The sequence below is a fragment of the Amphiura filiformis genome, chromosome 14 (genome assembly GCF_039555335.1).
Source record: "Amphiura filiformis chromosome 14, Afil_fr2py, whole genome shotgun sequence".
In the NCBI taxonomy this organism is placed as follows: domain Eukaryota; kingdom Metazoa; phylum Echinodermata; class Ophiuroidea; order Amphilepidida; family Amphiuridae; genus Amphiura; species Amphiura filiformis.
This window is the reverse complement of record NC_092641.1, coordinates 56227359-56247545: the sequence shown is the minus strand read 5'-3', so window position 1 is coordinate 56247545 and position 20187 is coordinate 56227359. Positions and strand designations below refer to the sequence as shown.

Genomic DNA, 20187 nt, shown 5'->3' with positions numbered 1-20187 from the left:
AGCTTCACAGCTCCTACATTGCTATGCACTCAACCATGTAGTGTAATCAAATACTGTGGTGGAGACATTCACTGCTTGTTGTTCTCTGCTTGGAAGCTCTTGGGACGAAAATGTGTGCTCAGGTGTATCTAAGTGGAAACTGTGCGCATGATGGTTTATAAGAGAATGTTTTTGTATGGAAACCTTTCCATATGTTAATAATGATATACTGATATAGGCATTGGAGTAAGGAGCACCTTTTCTTTTAGGGACAGTTCAATATTTATGCCAGGGGGAGTGGCAGTTTAAAAGGGAGAGTCCGAATATCTTTAGGGGGTCTTGAGGGGGATCTAAATTTTTATCTGAACTATGAGGGCTGTGGAATATTAAGTTTTAAATGGAGGAAGGGGAGAAAATTAGGGAGGAATCCGAAAATTTTGAGAACACGCGGGGGGGGGGGAACGCCCGGGGAATTGTTGATTTTTCTTTTGGTCAAAACTCCCTCTGCCCTTGGAGTAAACATTGAACAGTCCCTAACGTCCATATTATATAACGATGTTTCTAGTTACTAACCAAAAGGTCAGTAGAACGAATCCAACCCTAATGTGATTATCAGTATAGTAGCTATAATGCTAAGGTCAGTTTCCCATTCGAATTTGCTTAGAAAAATACATGTAATACACCAGCTTATTAACGTTTAAACCAAAAAATCGTATAATCACGTGAGGATGTAAATATATATAATATAATTTAGTCTTGACCTTAACATTGTGTTTGGATCTTTATTTGTCAAGAATATACTTTAAAGGAAAGCATGAGCAGCAGCAGAAGTAAGTCATATTTTCATTTACAAAATAATGGTTTTATCAAAAAATGTTTAGTTTATTTTCGCTTGTACATACTATTGGGAAAGAATTATCAAGACAAAAACAAAATAAGAAAAAGAAAACAAGGCATCAAAAAATCAAAAAGGTGAAGGATTTATCAACGGATTATGAAAATTTATTTAAAATTACATTTTGCAATTGTCATTCGGTGAATATTAAAATAACTGGTTTGTTGGGTCCGTTGAGAAACGCACTTATGACAATAATGTTATCAAACTAAGCGGATTTTGAAACAGATTGCAACATGTGGGGGTCACACGGAATATAAATATTTCAAATAAATATCATTTCGCAATTTTGTAAGTCTGTGAAATCTCAAAGAAAATGATACAAATAACAAGTGAAAAAGTGTTTGATTGACAGGGGGCAGTCTTCAGTGTTTGATTGACAAGGGGCAGTCTGTCGACAAGGGGCATTCTTCAGTGAACGGCTCTTTTCAGGGCCATCAAACCTTTAAATTTAGCAGATAGGCGAATCTGCTTGTTTTCTGTAGACATGGGCAGTCTTCAGTGAACGGCTCTTCTCAGAGCCACCAAACCTTTAAATTTAAATTTAGCAGATAGGTGAGGTCTGCTTGTTTTCTGTAGACAAGGGCAGTCTTCAGTGAACGGCTCTTTTCAGACCCACCAAACCTTCAAATCTAGCAGATAGGCGAAATCTTCTTGTTCTCTGTTGACAAGGGGTAGTCTCCAGTGAACGGCTCTTTTCAGAGCCATCAGAAGGCAAGGGGCGGCTTACATGTCTCATTCTTATACTTTGTCCTGAAGAAGTCAGAGCTACTCCTGACGAAAGCTTGACAGTTTTGTCCGACGGCGCACCCGCTAAATACCCACTAAATGATACGAATAACAAGTGAAAAAGTGTTTGATCATTGTTTGAGGGCACGGGCGCAGTGGTAAAGGTTTTGACTCATAATCGCGGGATATCTCGAGGCGTGGGTTTGAATCCCTGCAGCACCAATGTGTTGCGCACTTGGGAAAGTTGCTTTACCCTACTTGCATGTCCAAATGGCATACATTTTTTGTCACGACCATCCCTGCAGAAGAAAGATCAAACACTACTTTAAACTTTATTGTCTGTGAGAATTATATTAATTGCGTTAAGTTCAGACGCAAGAACAGACAAACATAATACAATAATCGGAACTGACAACGAGATCTTTACTTACACCTCGCTAAATAAAATGGTAATTTGAGTTTTTCCATGCTCTATCACAAACACCATCTGGCCATGGTAAGACATTTTAACTTAGCAACTCAAGACGCATAATTTGATATTGTTCGATTCATACAATCTTTTTCAATAGGCCAAAGACGCCATGTCCCCTGTTCTTGATGTCAGAGTCGCGTTGATGCGCTGTCCAAGTTCATTGGCAGTCTCTGTTCAGTTTGACATACGGTACAGTGACGACAACATCCGGTTGAACCGGAAGAAGTTCTAATTAAATTGACTCTCCACGTGTCAGATAGCGTTGGAAGCTTTGGGATCTCTGTTTGTAGTTCATTGTGTTTGTGGCTAGATGATTGTTTATTTACATTGGCGTTGCCATTGTTAGCAAAGCGTTTAACACCACTGGTGTAGTATCTGTAAAAATGAAATAAAAGTAAGATCCAAATAACGTTTTATCAAACGACAGTCGATTTAATCATAGACAGTGGAGAGAAATCTGCTAATACTTAAATTATGTTGAAGTTAATGAGAAGAAAGCATACTATCTACTGACAATATAGCGTAACACCTAGGTATCTATCTCATGTTCTACATAATTTTATCAACATAAGATAGAATTCTATATACAAAAGATAGCATTCTATGTACAGAAGATACATTCTATCTACTGAAAATAGAGTTCTATCTACTGAAGAAAATATTTTATCTGAGAAGATAGCGTCCTATCTACTGAAGATAACATACTATCTTCTGAAAATAGCATTATACACTGTTGGAAAACAAGGTGCAACTTAGGACCCTTTTTTGTTCCGTATACAGCACCCAAACAACTTTTTTCATCTTTTCTCTTTATTCCCCCTTATTTCTTTTCCCTTCGCCAAAAACAAGGGTTCATTAAAACGGTTCTTACACATCTTCTTCTCTGTTCCGAGTCATTAGGAAACGAATTTGGAGAAAACCTTCTGTTAATAAAATACTATGCTGAGCCACCAGCCTGGGTGGTTCACGCTCCAGTAATTTCAGATGATTGAGCTCAGTAATACATCAAATAATGTCTTCCAATTCATGAAAACAAATAGACAATCAGCTTATCGGATTAAAAGCTTAGAGGGAAGGTCTTGCTGCTCAGCGAGTGTTTGTAATTATCAGAAGGTTTTCTCCAAATTTATTCTCTAATGGTCGTGACTTGTACACGATAATGAAATCAAACCACACCCCATCTCAAATACATTGACCTTACCGTTCTGCCATTAGATTGGTTATTGTGTATCCACGATCTCTTAAAAGCCCATTTAACTTGTGGACTCTCGTCTTCCTTCTGAATCGAAAAAAGCGTTTGATACCTGAGAACACTAGGGCAAGTATTGAGAGCCCTACGAGACATGGCATTATAATGAGTATCGATGAGTTACTTCGTAGAGTGAATATAAATCCGTGTATGTCATCTTGTGGGGAAATTGGTTGGTTAGCATCTTCGTCTTCCGTTTCTGAAATAATAATTATGGTAATTTTTATTTAATTAAGAATTAACGGGTTATGGTTCAGCGTCCATTTTTATTATATAATACAGACTTGACATTTAATATGGAATATTTTTTCGAAAAATTCTAAAACTGGTCTGGAAGGGGTCTGCATAAACCGCACGGGCTAAATATTAATTGGGGTGTGTCGGGAGATGGTGTTAAATAATTGTTTGACCGAAATGTGCTTTCCATTAGTTTACATTATGGCGCTCATTATGTAGTGAATTAGCCTAAAATGGCGGATTTAAGGAGACTGAATTTGATTTTTGTGGGGGTAACATTTTTGAATTCGAGCAACATTATTCTGATATCATCAAATTTTTTGAGGTTTAATGTGATATTTCCTGAACCTAAATACCAGTAAGTGTTGTCAAAACTGAAATGCACTTCTAATCTAACAGTTTTGAAAGTGGGAGGAGCTTTAAAAAATATAGCTCTTAAAAGTGGTACGCACTCAGAAAGTTTGAATGGTCCCCTGGGGCCAAATGTTATAAAGTTACTGTACACAAAGAAACAGCGTGAGTTAATCGGATAACCAGGAATCCGCGTAAGTCATTTTGTACCATACGTTTACAACATTTGACCCCAGGGGGCCATTCAAACTTTCTGGGTACGTACCACCTTTAAGAGTCCTATTTTTAAGCTCCTGCCCTGTTCAAAAATTGGGACATTACAAGTGTATTTCAGCTGTGATTAATGCCAATTGTTGACGAAGTTGAAGAAATATCCCCACAAGCCCCTATAAATTTGATAATAACAGCACAATGTTGAATAAAGTCCGAAATTGTATCCCTCACAAAGCTCAAATTCAGCCTCCCTAAAGCCGCCATTTTAGGCAAATTCACTGCATTAAGAACACCATAATGTAAACTTATGGAAAGCATATTTTTTATGAAACAACTATTTTACACCATCTCCCGACACACTCCAATTAATATTTAGCCCGTGCAGTTTATGCAAACCCTGCCAGACCAGTCTTGGAATTTTGCGAAAAAATATTCCATATTAAATGTCAAGTCTGTACGTAATTACCTAAAAAAAAGTGTAGAAAAAGGCGATAATTTAACAGAGCAGAATATTATTTATGGTGATTGCTTTTAACCATTAACCCTACGGCACAGCTGGTAGAGACAGAAAAAAAAATTCTTGCATAAATTTGTGTTCCCCATAGTTCGAGTGCTCAATCGCACTAGATAGTTATATAGAAATCATTATCTGGTGCGTGTTTGTTTAGTTGGTGGCGACGAAAAAAATCCAGCTCTGCGGGCCCGACCGACCCAGAATTTGCGGTTTGGAGAATTTTTTGTTAGTTTTGCTAAATGCATGTACAATCAGCCGTTTTGGGGCCAAAATTGATTAAATTTTGGCTGAATATTTATAGCAAATATGTGTGCGAAAAATCTCCAGAAACGTTTTAGTCCATAGAGTGGATAAAGACATAAGATCTCACTAGATTTTCCGAGTCAAATGTGTTCCAATTCTAGATACGGGTTTGGTTCAAGTTTGACTCGCAAAATCCAGTGGAATCTTATTTCACTAGAAATTAGTCGCACCGACTGGATTGCTTTTCGAAATTAAAAAAAAAATAGTAATGTTAAATAATCGATCAAAATAAAACATTTATCAAATGGGCAGGCATTTGTGTGTGTTTTGTATCTGCGTCATAATAGTCCGGTGGCAAAGGGTCCTGAACTAGGAGTCCATAGATTTTTGATGATTAGAAGATGCCACCTATCTGGAAATGTTCTACACATGTCTAGGAACAGGAAAATCTTTGTTGCCAATTTTGGAAATGCTGCAGAGGGCGGCCATCTTGGATTTTAAAATGGCCGCCATATTCACTATATTTTGCCCTATATCTCAGATTAAAAGGTTAAAAATGGTGGCAATACCCATGTTTGTGATACAAAGGATTCCAGAAAATTCGTTTATTTAGTTGTAAGTAGTTGAGTTTGGCGGCCATCTTGAATTTCAAAATGGCCGACATGGTAAACATACTTTCACCCATATCTTGGCTTGTGAGCAACATAAATGGCTAAAAATGGTGGCAATACCCATGTTTGTGATACCAAGGATTCCTTATAAAAGCCATTAACTTAATTAATAATAATAGCTAGTGCTTTCAAACGGAATGGGATAATATCATTACAAATAATACAGGGTGATTTGTACCCGACTTCACCAAATTGTTTCATATATTTGCGGGAAAATGTATCATATAAAGCAGTACTTTTATATTAAATAGAAATTTTGACTTCTAAAGTTATCATCCAATTTTAGGCCAACGTACGGAGATAGGGTTACCTGTTGTCTCTTAAATACCTCCCAGGCAACTACCATGACTACATGTACAGCAAAGGCCACAACAAAATTCTTATTTGGCATTATTAAATCAATAATGTTGATGTTTAATTAAAATTTCACGTTTGCTAAATCTGTTCTGCATGTATGGCTTTTTTTTTTTATCAAAGAATTGTTGTACGGTATCAAGTTGTTTTTCCCTTTTAAAGTACAATCAAAGTCACAGCAAGCAGTAAATATAGTAATAAAAATTCCCTTTAAAAGGGAAGGCCAGCCTCAATGCAGAAGAGGTCTTGTAAATAGTTTGGGTCACCGTGAAAGGCATTTTATAGGATCACGCTTGGTGATAACATGCACACTGAAACAGCAAAAAACATTAACTCCTATAACTCCTGCCATCTCTTTAATTCATTACTCCAAATTGTTCTGCATTGTTGTCTTTACTGCTTTACCCATGCTTATTATTAAAATCAAGAAATACACTGCAGTTGTTAGTTAATTCGCTATGTAAACTCAACTTACATGCACATTTTATTTTAAAATGATTTTATATTATTTCGCAATGTATAGTTTACTATAAAGTAGATAGTGGCAAGCACATGATAAAGGACTGATCATTCACTACAATCTTCACTTTTAAACTGTATTTTTTGAATGTGTTGATTGTTAGTCCAAAACTCCTGCAAAGCTATGGACATGGCATCTTACCTACTCCATTCTGTAATAGTCTGCATTGTGTGTTTTCTCAGTCTTCAATCATTTTGTTGAATGTAATTTTATGAATCAAATAAAAAAGATAGAAAGTGGCTTCACTTTAGTTATGTGTCATTTTACAGTATTTTTTACAGCATTTATAATAAAGTAAGACAATAATTCATTTATTTTCTGTAAGTGCATGTCAAAATATGGGATATATTGTTCAATATTATAGCTAGCCCCTAAAAACTTTATTTTCCATCGGATTTTTCCCGTTGAAAATACAAAACTGATGTTAAAGATAGCAATAACATTTTGAGTCATTTTTATCCATAAAACGATACAGGATAGGATAGATAATTACTTTGCGACTTCAATGTGGTCCATATAATGAAGATTTTGATTCTACAACATTATTAGATCTGTTATCAACATATCAATTATGCACTCACAGGCAACCAAACATCATGCTATGCTCAGTAGTCCACTGATATGACCTCGTTCCAGTGATCATTCCCCCGCTTTTTTTATGCTGATTGCTGAACAAGTTTATGTTTATATGTGTAGGCCTAACCTATGATAACTTTTTAAGTCATAATTAATTCAAACATAACTTTGGCAATACTCAATCGTTTTCGTTCGTTGAAACAGCAAAACATACTTTCTTTTCCTTGCAAATCGAATTATCAGACATCAAAAACATTTCCACCACAAGAAAAATAATTCATACCAATAGAAGAAGGCTATAATCTTAGCTAATCTTTAGTGTACACAAATCCCATCTCAGAATTAGATACCAGCCCTATGGGCTGGCGAAAACAAATGCTTTCGCTATAACTCAGAATAAGAGTTTAAATCATTGACTGATATAAGGCCAATGAAAGTCAATTCCGAGTTTATCGTCACTTTTTTTTTCCAGGTTGGTGAGGTGACTTTTTCATTTTTCATTTTTCATTATTTCATCAGATTTCATTATTGACCTAAAATGCGTGTTGATTTAAAGCAAAATGGAAATAAATGCGACAAAGAAATTTTCACGAAAGGTATAGGGACTAGAAAAAATAGAAAAGAACCTGGGTTTGCTTCCAAGTTATGAATTTATATGTTTTACAAACAAAAATATATGTTTCCAATTGCTATAACTGCTAAAAACAGTGATACTTTGAAAATAATGAATTATTTTGGCATTTTTGAAAATTTGACGCGGGTATTTTTGGTCTCCAAAAAGTGATGCGGGCGGGGGACGATAAACTCGGAATCGACTTTCACGCGCCTAATATATCCAATATTAATATATCAGTTTACTCTTACTCTTATTTTTTATATCTAAATGCACATCTACAATAATTATGTTCAACTAAAATTGTGTGAGGCATATTGAGTGAGCACAAAATGCCGCAGAGCAGCAGGGGCGTAGCAAGCGGGTGGACAGGGTGGACGAAGTCCATGGGCCCCGAGGGTTCAGGGGCCCCGAGCACAAAAGCGAAAATTAAATAAGGGCTAATAATGGAGAGCAGGGCCGGATTTACCATTGGACCAGATGTGCCCGGGTCCAGGGCCCCCCAAATTGCCCTATGCATCTTTCTTTTAACCTCAATAACAGCATCTTTTTTTGGCCAAAATAAAATTTTCCGCGCATCGCGCGCATTCAGATAGCAAAATTCATGTTGATCTGGGACTAAAATTTTTCTCGCGCTTTGCTGCTCGCAAATGTTCTAGTAACATCGGAACAAAACATGTTATAGTCCCTCTCTATATAAACGTAAACCAAAACCTGGCCACTGACTTGAGTGCACATGCACATGCCTTCCTCGACACGTGAGTTCGGGGCCTCCAAATTTTGGCATGCCCAGGGCCCTCATAAGGCAAATCCCACCCTGGTCAAAAGGGCCCACACTGCTCCTTGTCCATGGGCCTCTGATGCTCTTGCTACGCCCCTGCAGAGCAGATAGTGGGAATAAAATACTCAGCCGTGTGCAATATCGTTTATTGGTTGTTGTTTTTTCTTCAAAACTATTAGAGGTGTATAGACATGATTTTTATCACCAATAATAGGAAACATACTATCTATAATACATCTTGTAAATACAAAGAAATGATTTCAACATCGATAAGTAGGCCTATTTTGTTCTTATTTTTGAATTTGGTTACAGATCTTTTTCAATCACCCTGTAGGGTCCATATTACCTGCATACATTTTTCATTTGATATACCTAGTGACTGTATTGGATCAATATTGACTTACCATGCCATTAAAGAATCATTAATTCATATCAAACTTGACCTAGAATCTGAAATTGCGTCTTTATATTATTTTGATAAAAAAAAGCAATGAAATAAAGCAATGAAATAAGCACTGGGCAGTGCTTAAAAAGAGATTGTACTATTTTTGTGTGTGCAAAAAACATGCAAAGGACATGTTTTCCATCATTATTTACAGTTTTGATGAACGGTTCCCCCAAATTCTTCCGCGGAATATCGATCATCCCACCCACCCACCCACCCTACTGTTGTCATGGTTGTGTTCCTCTCTGGTCTCAAAAAATGAGGGGCGCACATTTTTCGCTTGTCTGCGTTTGTGGTCTTTACATTTCATGGTTTAAAACAAAAGTCTCATCATCGTCATCGTATGTTATGGTCATATGGGGATTCAGCCTTCTACTTTTAATTGATAAAAAATGTCTTTACGGTGTGAAAGGTCCAATTTCCCCCGGGCAATTTCCACATGGAAAGGGTGTTTATATTACTTATTTCTACATTGAAAAGTGTGTTATAGAGAATTAGTGGTATTTAACCTGATTGGCAATTTTAAACTTAGACCGAAGCAGAATCTTGTCAAATTTCTTATCTATTTGAAATTGTCAAGTCGTTATCTATCTGAAACTACACGTATATACCGTAAAACCTCGTCTACAAGCATATAGAGTGCTTCTGATGAAAGCTAAATTAATCCAGACGCCATTATGAAGTTTGAGCAAATAAATTAGAGATCCAAGCATATACAAACAAGTATTATTGTAAGACCAAACTATTGTATTGGCATGTTTACGCATTCATCGTATTAATTTAGCTTTCATCCAAAACACTGTATATGCTTATTGACGAGGTTTTACGGTATTGTGTGTTTACCTATGGTGTTAGTCACGTATAGCAATCTTAATAAATTGGCGCAATTTGACTTTTTATATTCTATTTGCATTGCTTTATACATGTTATGTAAAACACACATTGCAATAGCTAATGGAAAGAACATTCACGTTATTATGGAAAAAAAATGTTTTGCCCGAAACATTACTCGTTGACTGCCGATAAAACGCCCAATAAAGACTTAGTCACCGGACCGCGCCGGCCAGTTAAAGTACATGCCCTATCACACCACTCCACACCATACATAAATTCTCCCAGTCACATTTCCCAAATATGAAATTTAAAAAGTCAAATTTTAATTTAGTTCTTTTAAAGTTTGGCAGAGGCGGGGTTCGAACTCACGGCGCAACGCTTAGTACTCTATGAGCCTAGCGCCTTAGACCACTCGACCACTTGTCTTGTTGTTATTCATCTGAAACTTATTTAAAAATATAATCGCAACTTCAACATAGGCCTACCACGTGACAAGCAAAGGGAGAAAACGTATTATATTTTGGAATTTTATCTGCTTAAAACATTAATGTGTATTATAATAGAGCTACCATTACTTATATTGTTGAATTCTCAAGCGCATAGAGACAATTAATACGAGCGTCCTATGATACATACACAATACATAAAATCGATTTTGATCTTCGGCATTACTCGGTGACCTCCGATAAAACGCCCAATAACGCCGGTCAGTTAAAAAAAATGCTTAAGTACATGCCCTATTGAGATAAGCAATCCTTTTGTGATAATGTCCATTCATCCATATAATAATAGCAATCAGATTTTTGGATGGATGTTTACACAGTGATTGGAGAAGAAGCTATGTAAATAATCAAAAGTACATGTCTACAAATTGACAAGGATTGTATTCAATTTATGATTGCAGACATACACAGGTGATGAGTGTAACCTGCTTGTAGTGCAGCACGATTTGTTCAAAATTGTTTTCACCTATTGCTCAGTATGTTAATTAATCCGATTAATTACGTAATTTTGCCAGCGTATGATATATCAGTACTAATATGTAGGCCCAAGGAGGTTAGATATAGAAAGAAGAGGAAATAGATTACGTATCGCATATTGGTCCTTTGTGCCTATTAGAGTTTCCGCCAAGGGGAGGAAGAAAAAAAGGAAGGATGGGGGGGGGGAGGGAGAGAGAGACAGAGGGAGAGGGAGACCGATGGAGTCACAGGGCTCTAAATTACATAGGCGTAGATCGGGGGGATACATGCCACAATATTTTGCCAGGGGATGGTCAATATAATCACCCCCCAATATTGACGCCTGTGTATTGGTTTGTGTCAAAATTAACCTCATATTTGGCCATTATAATATAGCCACAAAATGCCATTTTTAGCGCTTTGCGCGAATTTATTCCACTTTTGTCCCATATTTCACCAGTTTAGTTTCAATAGGCCTATGCTAAAATTTTCGCGCGCATTTGTACCATAAGGTTCACTGTACTGGGTACTTTAAAAAATCCTAACCTAACCTAAAATATAACTTTAACCCTTAGATTGGAGCTCTACTAGAAGTAAAAATATAGATAGTGAACGAATTTAGTATTTCTATATCTATGTGAGAATGATACTATAGAGGCCCTGCATGAAATTATTGATTGGCTCCAAACAAAGGTTTTCAACCGGTGTCCTTCACCGTAGTTATGGCGGAGTGCAGTCCATTCAATCAAATGTTGTCATCAACCTATTTGATCGTAGTGCAGGATTATGTGTGTGAGACGAACTGTCACGGTAGATTGCAATCATGCTTTTGTTGAATGCATTTGAGTAGTCCGCCATATTTACGGGATGATACGTCGCATGCAAGGCCTCTATATGACATGATGAACATAGTCATTGATGCATCAGTTTTAAAATAGACTAGGCGGTTACCCATATTTGGCGGTTCTCGGCTGGGCGCGATTACCAGGCTGATGGTGACATGCCCATATGACAATTTTACTAATTTGACCCCAGATGACCCTGGCGACCCCCAAAATGACCTTCCAAAATTTGTCTCTAAATGTTGACTGTACCCACCAAGTTTCATGCCCATATGACAGTTTTTAGTAATTTGACCTCAGATGACCCCAGGGTGACATTGGATGACCCCAAAATGACCTAAACTTATAACTCTAAATGTTGACTGTACCTACCAAGTTTCATGCCCATATATGAGTTTTTACTAATTTGACCTCAGATGACCCGTGGTGACCTTGGATGACCCCAAAATGACCTTCAAAAATGTTGCTTTAAATGTTGACTGTACCTACCAAGTTTCATGCCCATACGACACTTTTTAGTAATTTGACCTTAGATGACCCCTGGGAGGGGACCCGTGGTCAGATGACTTAACGAACATAAACATCTTCTTGCCAGCACAGAACTATACCCACCCACCGAGTTTGAGCCCCGTACGACCTAGTTTCATGCCCATATGACAGTTTTTAGTCATTTGACCTCAAATGACCCCTGGGAGGGGGGCCCCGGGGTCGGATGACTTAACGAACATAAACTTCTTCTTGCCAGGACAGAGCTACACCCACCCACCGAGTTTGAGCCCCGTACGACCTACGACGGCCTCACATTAGCAGTCACAGACAAAACCTAAATCTACAGAATATATCCATTACTCGTCGATACTCGAAAGAGCTCAAAATAAATAACTTAGAAAATTTTCTTGATGTCCTTTAACATGTTTTCATAGTTAACCATCGTTAGCCATGGAAATCTATCATGAGAACTGACCGGTGACTAAGTCCGATTTATTGGGACGTTTATCGGCAGTCAACGAGTAATGTGAACAATATTATATCCAAAGTGCAGCTTTTGTACCAACTGTAATATTTCATTGATATATTATTGAGAAAAGGCATTTTAAGTCCATTTTAGCTGTTTTAAAACCTTCTTTTCGGCATTTATCTGCAAATGCAGAAACACCACGGTACATTAATGTACATGACACACTGCATTTTCATTAAGTGCAATAATTCATTGTCAAAATATACATTATTTGTATCAGTATTTGTTTATGATGCTTTTATGTTTATTGCTTTCATACTCACAACCATTCGCAAGATGCTGTGAACTACCAAATCGCAACAGTTTAAAATTGTTGCTAACCATAACATGTTAACGCAGACTTCTAAAACTGCTGTTTCTATTAAAAATATTCCTCATAGCGAAAATTGTATCAGATGTGATCAGATTGAAGTTCAATATGTGAAGACCTAAACGCAAAAAAACCGTAAGTCCACTTGGCCCCTCAACATGTATACACTAAAGTTACCTATAGTTTCTTATGGTTTTATAATGTTTAATACATGTTCCAGGGTGAAAACATCATGAAAGGTTGTGAAAGATTTCTTTTGACCCCTGAACATGTATAAAACATTACGAAACTATTCGCAACTTTAATGTATACATGTTGAGGGGCCAAATGGACTTACGGTCTTCTTGCGCTCAGGTCTTCAATTGTGTAGCAAGACCTTGAACTTCTAGGTGGGCAGTCGTATCACATTATCTTATAATTCCATGCCAGAATAACTTTGTATCTAAATGACTTGCAATTATATCACTCGTATCTAAATAGCTTAAAAAAAATAATACAAAACGTGTGTTATTTATTTACGATATTCAAGTAGCAAAGGATATAAAAAAAACTTGTGATTATATAAACATAAGCTTGTGATTAAAAACAACACCAACAACAACGTTCAGATAATTTATAATTTAAAACCATGCTTCAGGCAAAGATTTGATAGGCACCAACGCTGCAACAATAAATAAATGCAATACAAATTAATAAATATTGAAATTTTACATAAATAATGGCAATTTTTTCCACGCAAAACTATCACCGTGCTCAACTAAAACAATACCACAGGCTACCGTAGAATCACCTTGACCAGCCAGCATGTCTGCTTATTAGAATGAAATATGAAATACATCAAAAAAATAACTACCCCGTTAGTGAATGACCATATTATATGTTTTTTTTTTTTATTTTATATTATGTGTCTGAATAAAGATATGGCGGAATTTGTCCCGGAATTTGTATTGATTACGTAACACCCCGTTCAAATTTGACGTATGATTTTAGAATTTCGACACATAAACTCAACCCAGAAAGTATCGAAACGATTATAGATGGTCAGATAAATCGGGAACTGAAATATATAGCAAAAACTTATTTAATGTATAATATAAAGCGCAGCTTTCTCCTGCGCATGTTCACATTGTATCTAAAGTGGGTTTGTGAGGATCATTTGTTTTTCTCAGAGTTTTCCATAGAGCCTCAATTTAAAAGCACATTTGTGGCTCTCATACCAAAAGGAATTGTGATATTCCAGTTGAGATCCACACATCCCCAATGAAAGACATGACCCTAATCTCCCACACAAGGGGACGGGGTGTATGGAGTCACTCATTCAGGTAACCCCATTCGAAATTCACATGTCTTCCATAGGGGTGAAAAGGATTTCTACTAGAATAGCCCAATGCTGACATGAACCTTCACAGGTGGGTTCAAAGGTCATATGGTAATAGCATGTTGCGAATTAGGATTCAAAAATCTGACCATCCTCCCCCATTACTTTCCGCTTTTATTTTCTACATAAAACACTCACCATTGTTGGTTCCTGAAGTAGCCAGATTTGGAGTCAAGTATGTCATGTTTTCATCAGCGTATATTGTTGCTACAATATACTCGTAATCAGCACCTGTCGATTTCGATGGCATTATCTGTGAAGAAAATATACCAATCTCAGATTGGTGATATCCAGATGGGGACGATGTAGTTGTCCTACTGTTGTCTTCAGTAAGAAACAGACTGACTAATGTATGGGAAGATTTCTTAGATGATTGATTGTTTTTAGACGTTTGGAAAAAATCCTTCGACTGATGATCTGAAATTACTGACGACCGGTGGATATCTCTCAAATTTGAAATTAGCGTTGTTTTTTCTATAACTGACGATAAACCAGGAGTCCTTGAAAGCGAAGGGAATTCCACAGACTTGTATATCCCGTTTAAAGTAAAAGACGGTTCAATCAGTGAGGTAGTTATCGTTCTTGTTGCAGCTTTGATATCTGGTTTCTGAGTAGAAGAAATTTCGAAATCTTGAGCAGAATTTGTTGCTAAATAAACATACTGACTATTTGAAATTGGCGATTGGATGTCAAAAGTCTTGAAATCGTTCAAACTTGAAGAATTCAACTGGATGGATGCAGTTCTGTCTGTAACGGAATGCATAGAAGGCACTGTTGTATTTGCTTTATAATCTGTTCCGCTTGTCTCCGATGAATTGCCATTAGAAGAAGGTGAAACATGAACAACGGTAAATAATAACACAAATAATACCGTCATGATGGATCCTTCATGATGAAATACCAAATTAGATTCATTTATTATAAAGCTTTCGTCCATTAGATATACCATTTTAACTGGTAATATTGCTATTGACGTAAGGATGCAAATATTATGACCAGTTTGGTGGACCAATGCATTTCGAATGAATCTATAATCATGCATACAGCCCGGCATGCAGGCTGGCACAACAATGCTTCCTTAACCAATTCAGTGCTGCAATCTGCATACTGTATTACTGATGTCAGTTATCATTGTTTCTCTCAAGAATATCTTATAATTTTTATTTGTTACTTATGTTAAACGTACTTGTAAGAGTCATTCACGAGTGGTTAAACATGTCTGATATTGGATGGATGGTGCTTTTTAAGCAGCCTATTTATAACTACAATTGCAGTAACCTCGCGCGGACAGCGTGTATTACATTTGTAATTGACGATTTTCAGATACATTTTGTGTGAAACCAAAGCTATACCGGCACCACGTGATAACGTATTATGGAAAGAAATATGTGTCGCGCCGCGTATTATAATTTCTGTTACAGGTCAGGTCTATTGCAAAAACAAGTTTATCTCTATTCGAAGAGAATAATTATTACATTACAAGTTGACACTCGTTGCAATTTTTTATGCGTATTTCTCCTGAAAAAAGAGAAATTGTGTGGTAAATTCGGGCTCATACGTGTTCTTCCCCCGTTTGAAGCGAAATTAATTTTCAAGGCAGCGGGTTATGACGTAGGTAAATGAAGCGGACACTATATCATGCTCTCATATACTTGTGTGACAAGTTTGACATTAGCAACAATGAGTTACTATTATTTACCAAAACAATGCTGCATAACAATATGCAGACTATTGTTCTCATTTCGGAAACAAAGCCAACACAGTATTGTTACTATGTGTTTGCTTTGCAATATTTCATCCAACTGAATATCGCACAGGGAAAATCAGATACATGAGTTTGTGGACTTAACACGGTTTATATGCTAGTTTCAGATTGATCACGATGAAATTCTAAGCTCAAATTATTTATTTATTTATTTAAGTTGGTTTTTGCGGAATATCAATTTGAAACATCTTATTTTCTCAAAAAAGGAATAATTTTCATTGTAATATTAGCTTGCCAATGATATGATGTTGTTTTTGCAATAGACCTGCCCTTTAAGCCTGTTAAGGCTGCCATATCATGTGTCTGTAACAGGGTGTTATACGGTATAATCATAATGCGGAGGGGGTGAGGGAGTGAGTGGCTCAGTTTTGTTTTGTTTTGTTTTTTGAGAAAAAAGTTTCGTTGCACCATGAAAAAAAATGACATCAAGGTGTATTTTTTGTTGTTTCTCATTGAAGGGTAATAAAAATAATCTTTCTAATTACTTATTCAAAATTTAATTAAAGCCATAATGTAACATTTCCATAAAAATAAACATAAAAAGATATGCCACATTCAATTTTGACCCCAGCAGATTTGCGAATGATGTCGATAACGTTTTGTGTTTGCTGGGTCCATACAGTCTAATTTCCAGGCGAATCGAGACTACCAAATGAATTGCATTACATTTTTTAATTTCGTAAACGGGATTCAGGATCGAAAATAATGTCCAGCATTATTGTGCACTGGGTTTAATTAAAATCATAATTATGCCATTAATATGAGTCTCTCTCCAGCTCAAAGTTAAATTAGCCATCCGATACGTTTTAATATATTCAGTAATTTGCAATACGATTGTGCTTTAACCGTGTTGTAGCCATTATGTAGACGATACATCGATTTTTCTTAATTTAAAAATCAAAATGTAGATTTTTATTAATTTGCTGGTTGATATTCAAGGAGTTCTAACTGCAGCCATGGTATTTAGCCCTCCTTTCACCAAGGTGGGTGTGGGTAAAAATAGCAGATATATTTTGCCACATTGAAAGAAAAAAGTTAGGAGTGATTGCCGAAAGGTACCAAAAGTTATACCATACCAACAATCGCAAAAGTGAGAAATTCAAAATTTATTTTGTTTTAAAGAATTGTACAAACACAATTTTCACGAAATTCACTTGAATTATAATACGTTGCAGCTACAGTGACCCCTCGTGACGTCACGCTAGACAAATTCCATTCACTGTCAGAGGAGGTTTGTGGGTGTAAATTCAATGGAGCAAAAAACATGTAATACAGCATTGATTTGCTAGGAATTGAACAGGGCACCTGCCTCATTTAAGGGTCGGTCAATGTTTGAAAAAAAAATGGAAGGAGTCTCCGATGTTTTATGTGGGCCTATTTTGGTTTAGAAATATTTATCACAGGTACAAAATTGATGTTTTATATTTTAGCACAATAACTATTTGATGTTGCATTTTAGCTCACCTTTTTGTGCTGACGCGATTTCATACATTTCCCGTGAGCCACTAATTTTGCGTTGGTGTGCTGAAAACGCCAAAGAAATCATTTTGGTACTTACATCAAACTTTGGAGAACAACATATGCCTTAAAGATGGACTCCAACGCCCATACTTTTGGTGGACCATTGTGAGAACCAAAAAAATCTGATCAGAGCCCTCTATAATCATGTATATATCCTCATTCCCAGAACACACATGTTTATCATTGTATTTAACCACTTAAATAGCAAGGTCAAACTATGTATTGTGAATGGAGATTGCAAGGTCACAGCTCTATCAGCCTTGTATCTGTCAATCATGTAGTGATATGTAAATTATGAAACCTAATCCAGCCAATCACATACCTCAAGCACAACATAAAACTTTTGATTGACAGTTGTTTACTTGAGTTGGGTACAGTTTTCAGTATTATGTAAATCATGGGCAATCACAGTAATGTGATCCTAGATCATGAGATATAGGCCCTAAGCAAGGTTACACTCTTGCAAATGACCACACTGCATTGAAGCATTGGCAGTAGACAAAATATAAATATAAATAGGACCATCACTACCACCATGGAAGTACTATGCAGAGGAACATTTCATATCGATATATAAAATTGTTTTGTTTGAACTTGACATCAACGATGGCTGCGAAGTCTGTAGGTCTCAACATGCTCAAGGCGAAGAAAACTGATACGCGTGTTACATTGGGGAAAGCATTCTCCAAATGGCTTGAACAAAAAGAACTATTTGACGCCCATAAACTTCAAATCGATGTCGACAGTATGCCATCGTATGCTGTGGTGATGTTTCCTGAAATGCCAGAAGGACATCAACCAAGTCAATCCAAAACATCACAGGTTCCAGCATCGGAATTCATGACGCATCTCCTTGATATTCATGCCAAATTATGCTCCATGTGCAGAGGGTGAGTTTACGTTTCAAATTTCAATGTTAATTTAATTTTTTCATTATTTTGAATAACTTTCCAAAGGCCCTTCACAATTTATTCTTAGTTTTACTGTTAAATATTTTAACAAATGCACAAGGTAAACCTTTAATTATTAATTATCATTTTCTTTATTTTGAAACAAGTGGTCACAGCCCAATATCATCATTACTTTTTTGCACTGCAGATTTAATTAGGGCCTCTATATATTGTAAAATTAGGCCCTTCACAATTTTAAAGAAGACACAAGGTAACTTTTCATTATTAATTATTAATTATTATTTTCTTTATTTTTAAACATATTGTCACAGCCCAATCAACAGTACAAATTTGCACTGCAGATTTAATTATATTGTAATTATGACCCCCATTGATAATAATGCAGGGGTGTCCTTGTTCAGCATCAATGCTGACTGCCGAGATGATCCAAGTAAGAAAGTGGCTAATTAATGTGATTAAAATGTCATTTAACAGAGAAAATGTGAAATAAAAATCAAGTAATTTTAAACTTTGCAGTTCTAAACTTTGGATGCGGGAGGAAAACAGTAAACTCAAAATCAGTCCAGTTGTGAAGGGCCTTACGAATGGTTGATTTTATACATTGACAGGGCGAGTTAGCGCAGCGGTAGTTCCCTCGCTTTGCACCACTGAGGTCCCGGGTTCAAGCCCCGGCGCGGCCCAAGGACTCATGTGCACTTGGTTTATCCCGATTCCATGCTCGCTCGCGCAGGTTTTCTCCGGGATCTCCGGTTTCCTCCTGTATCGCAAAAATCGGTGATTAGTTGTTTGGTTATCAAAAACTTCCTTCACCCAATGGAATTTGGGGAGCTGCACAGATAATTGGTGGATGTTACAATCTAAATGCGGATAGGTGTGCGCCGTTCGGCAGCAACCTAGTTGATGGGATCTGATTGTGATGATTCACCGTTGCAGCAAAATTACGTCAATGCAGACGATTCGGCGTGATTTTTCAAGCTCTATATTTACTTGCTATTTTGTCAATCAAAATTCACAAATTGGCCCACTTTTGTTTTTAACACAAAAGACTTCTACTGACCATCCGTCAGCGAAGAAATCCAAATGTGCGTGTATTCAGTAGGAGCCTACATGCTACACGCGTGTCCTGTCAAAATCGTTCAGTTTAGTGTTGAGGTCTGCTCACACATGTCATATCTACCGAATGGATGCTACAGAATATTTGAGCATAAATTCCTTAATTATTAGCTTACCAACGTCTCACCATACTATACCTCATAAATATTTATTAGGTAATCCAAACATCTTATTGGTTAATAACACCAGCGTCCGAGTACGGTATTTTGACTACTTCCCTGCGCCTGTGCAATTGCTCGCACGCGGGGAAGTAGTAAAAACTTCCGCACCTCTACTACCGCACGGTGTCTCGACCCCGCGCGTCACTGTTCCTTTCAGACGTAGCGTTATGCTACACAACGGCGATTCTGCAGATGCGATTATCGTGAAAATGGCGTCTGCTGCAGTTATTTTGCCGAGATTACCGAGGGATAATAACACACGAATTAGACGTTTTATGAAACAAAATGTTATTTATGGAAAGTTAAAAAGAAAATTAGAATAATGTAGGTCAAAATGTAAATATTAATTGAACAGAAATCCTGCAATAAAATCAGGTAAGCAAAATATTAAGCTTATTTACCATGCCGGCCGGCACGTTGACTGGTGTGTTTTGACTTTTGTTTACAATTTTAGGCCGTGATAGTGAAAATATTTATGAGGTATAGTAAAACAAATACAACATGTTTCATTTCGGGAAGTAGTTTTGACTACT

The 20187-nt window shown here is 36.7% G+C and overlaps 1 protein-coding gene across 1 annotated transcript; it reads right to left on the bottom strand.

Annotated features, from left to right (window-relative positions):
• Window positions 1-943: 943 nt before the first annotated feature.
• On the bottom strand, window positions 944-15103 carry LOC140169085 (uncharacterized). The gene is made up of 3 exons (XM_072192361.1): window positions 14322-15103; window positions 3277-3523; window positions 944-2450 (listed from the first exon to the last, which is right to left on the bottom strand). The coding sequence occupies exons 1-3, from the start codon at window positions 15058-15060 to the stop codon at window positions 2204-2206; spliced, it is 1233 nt and encodes a 410-aa protein (XP_072048462.1). The 5' UTR covers window positions 15061-15103; the 3' UTR covers window positions 944-2203.
• Window positions 15104-20187: the final 5084 nt, after the last annotated feature.

Coding starts and splice junctions, on each gene's coding strand:
- LOC140169085 (XM_072192361.1), bottom strand. CDS start 15,060: ATGACGGTATTATTTGTGTTATTATTTACCGTTGTTCATGTTTCACCT. Junction 3,524..14,321: donor TACTTCAGGAACCAACAATG/GTGAGTGTTTTA, acceptor TTATTATTTCAG/AAACGGAAGACGAAGATGCT. Junction 2,451..3,276: donor ACCAATCTAATGGCAGAACG/GTAAGGTCAATG, acceptor TCATTTTTACAG/ATACTACACCAGTGGTGTTA.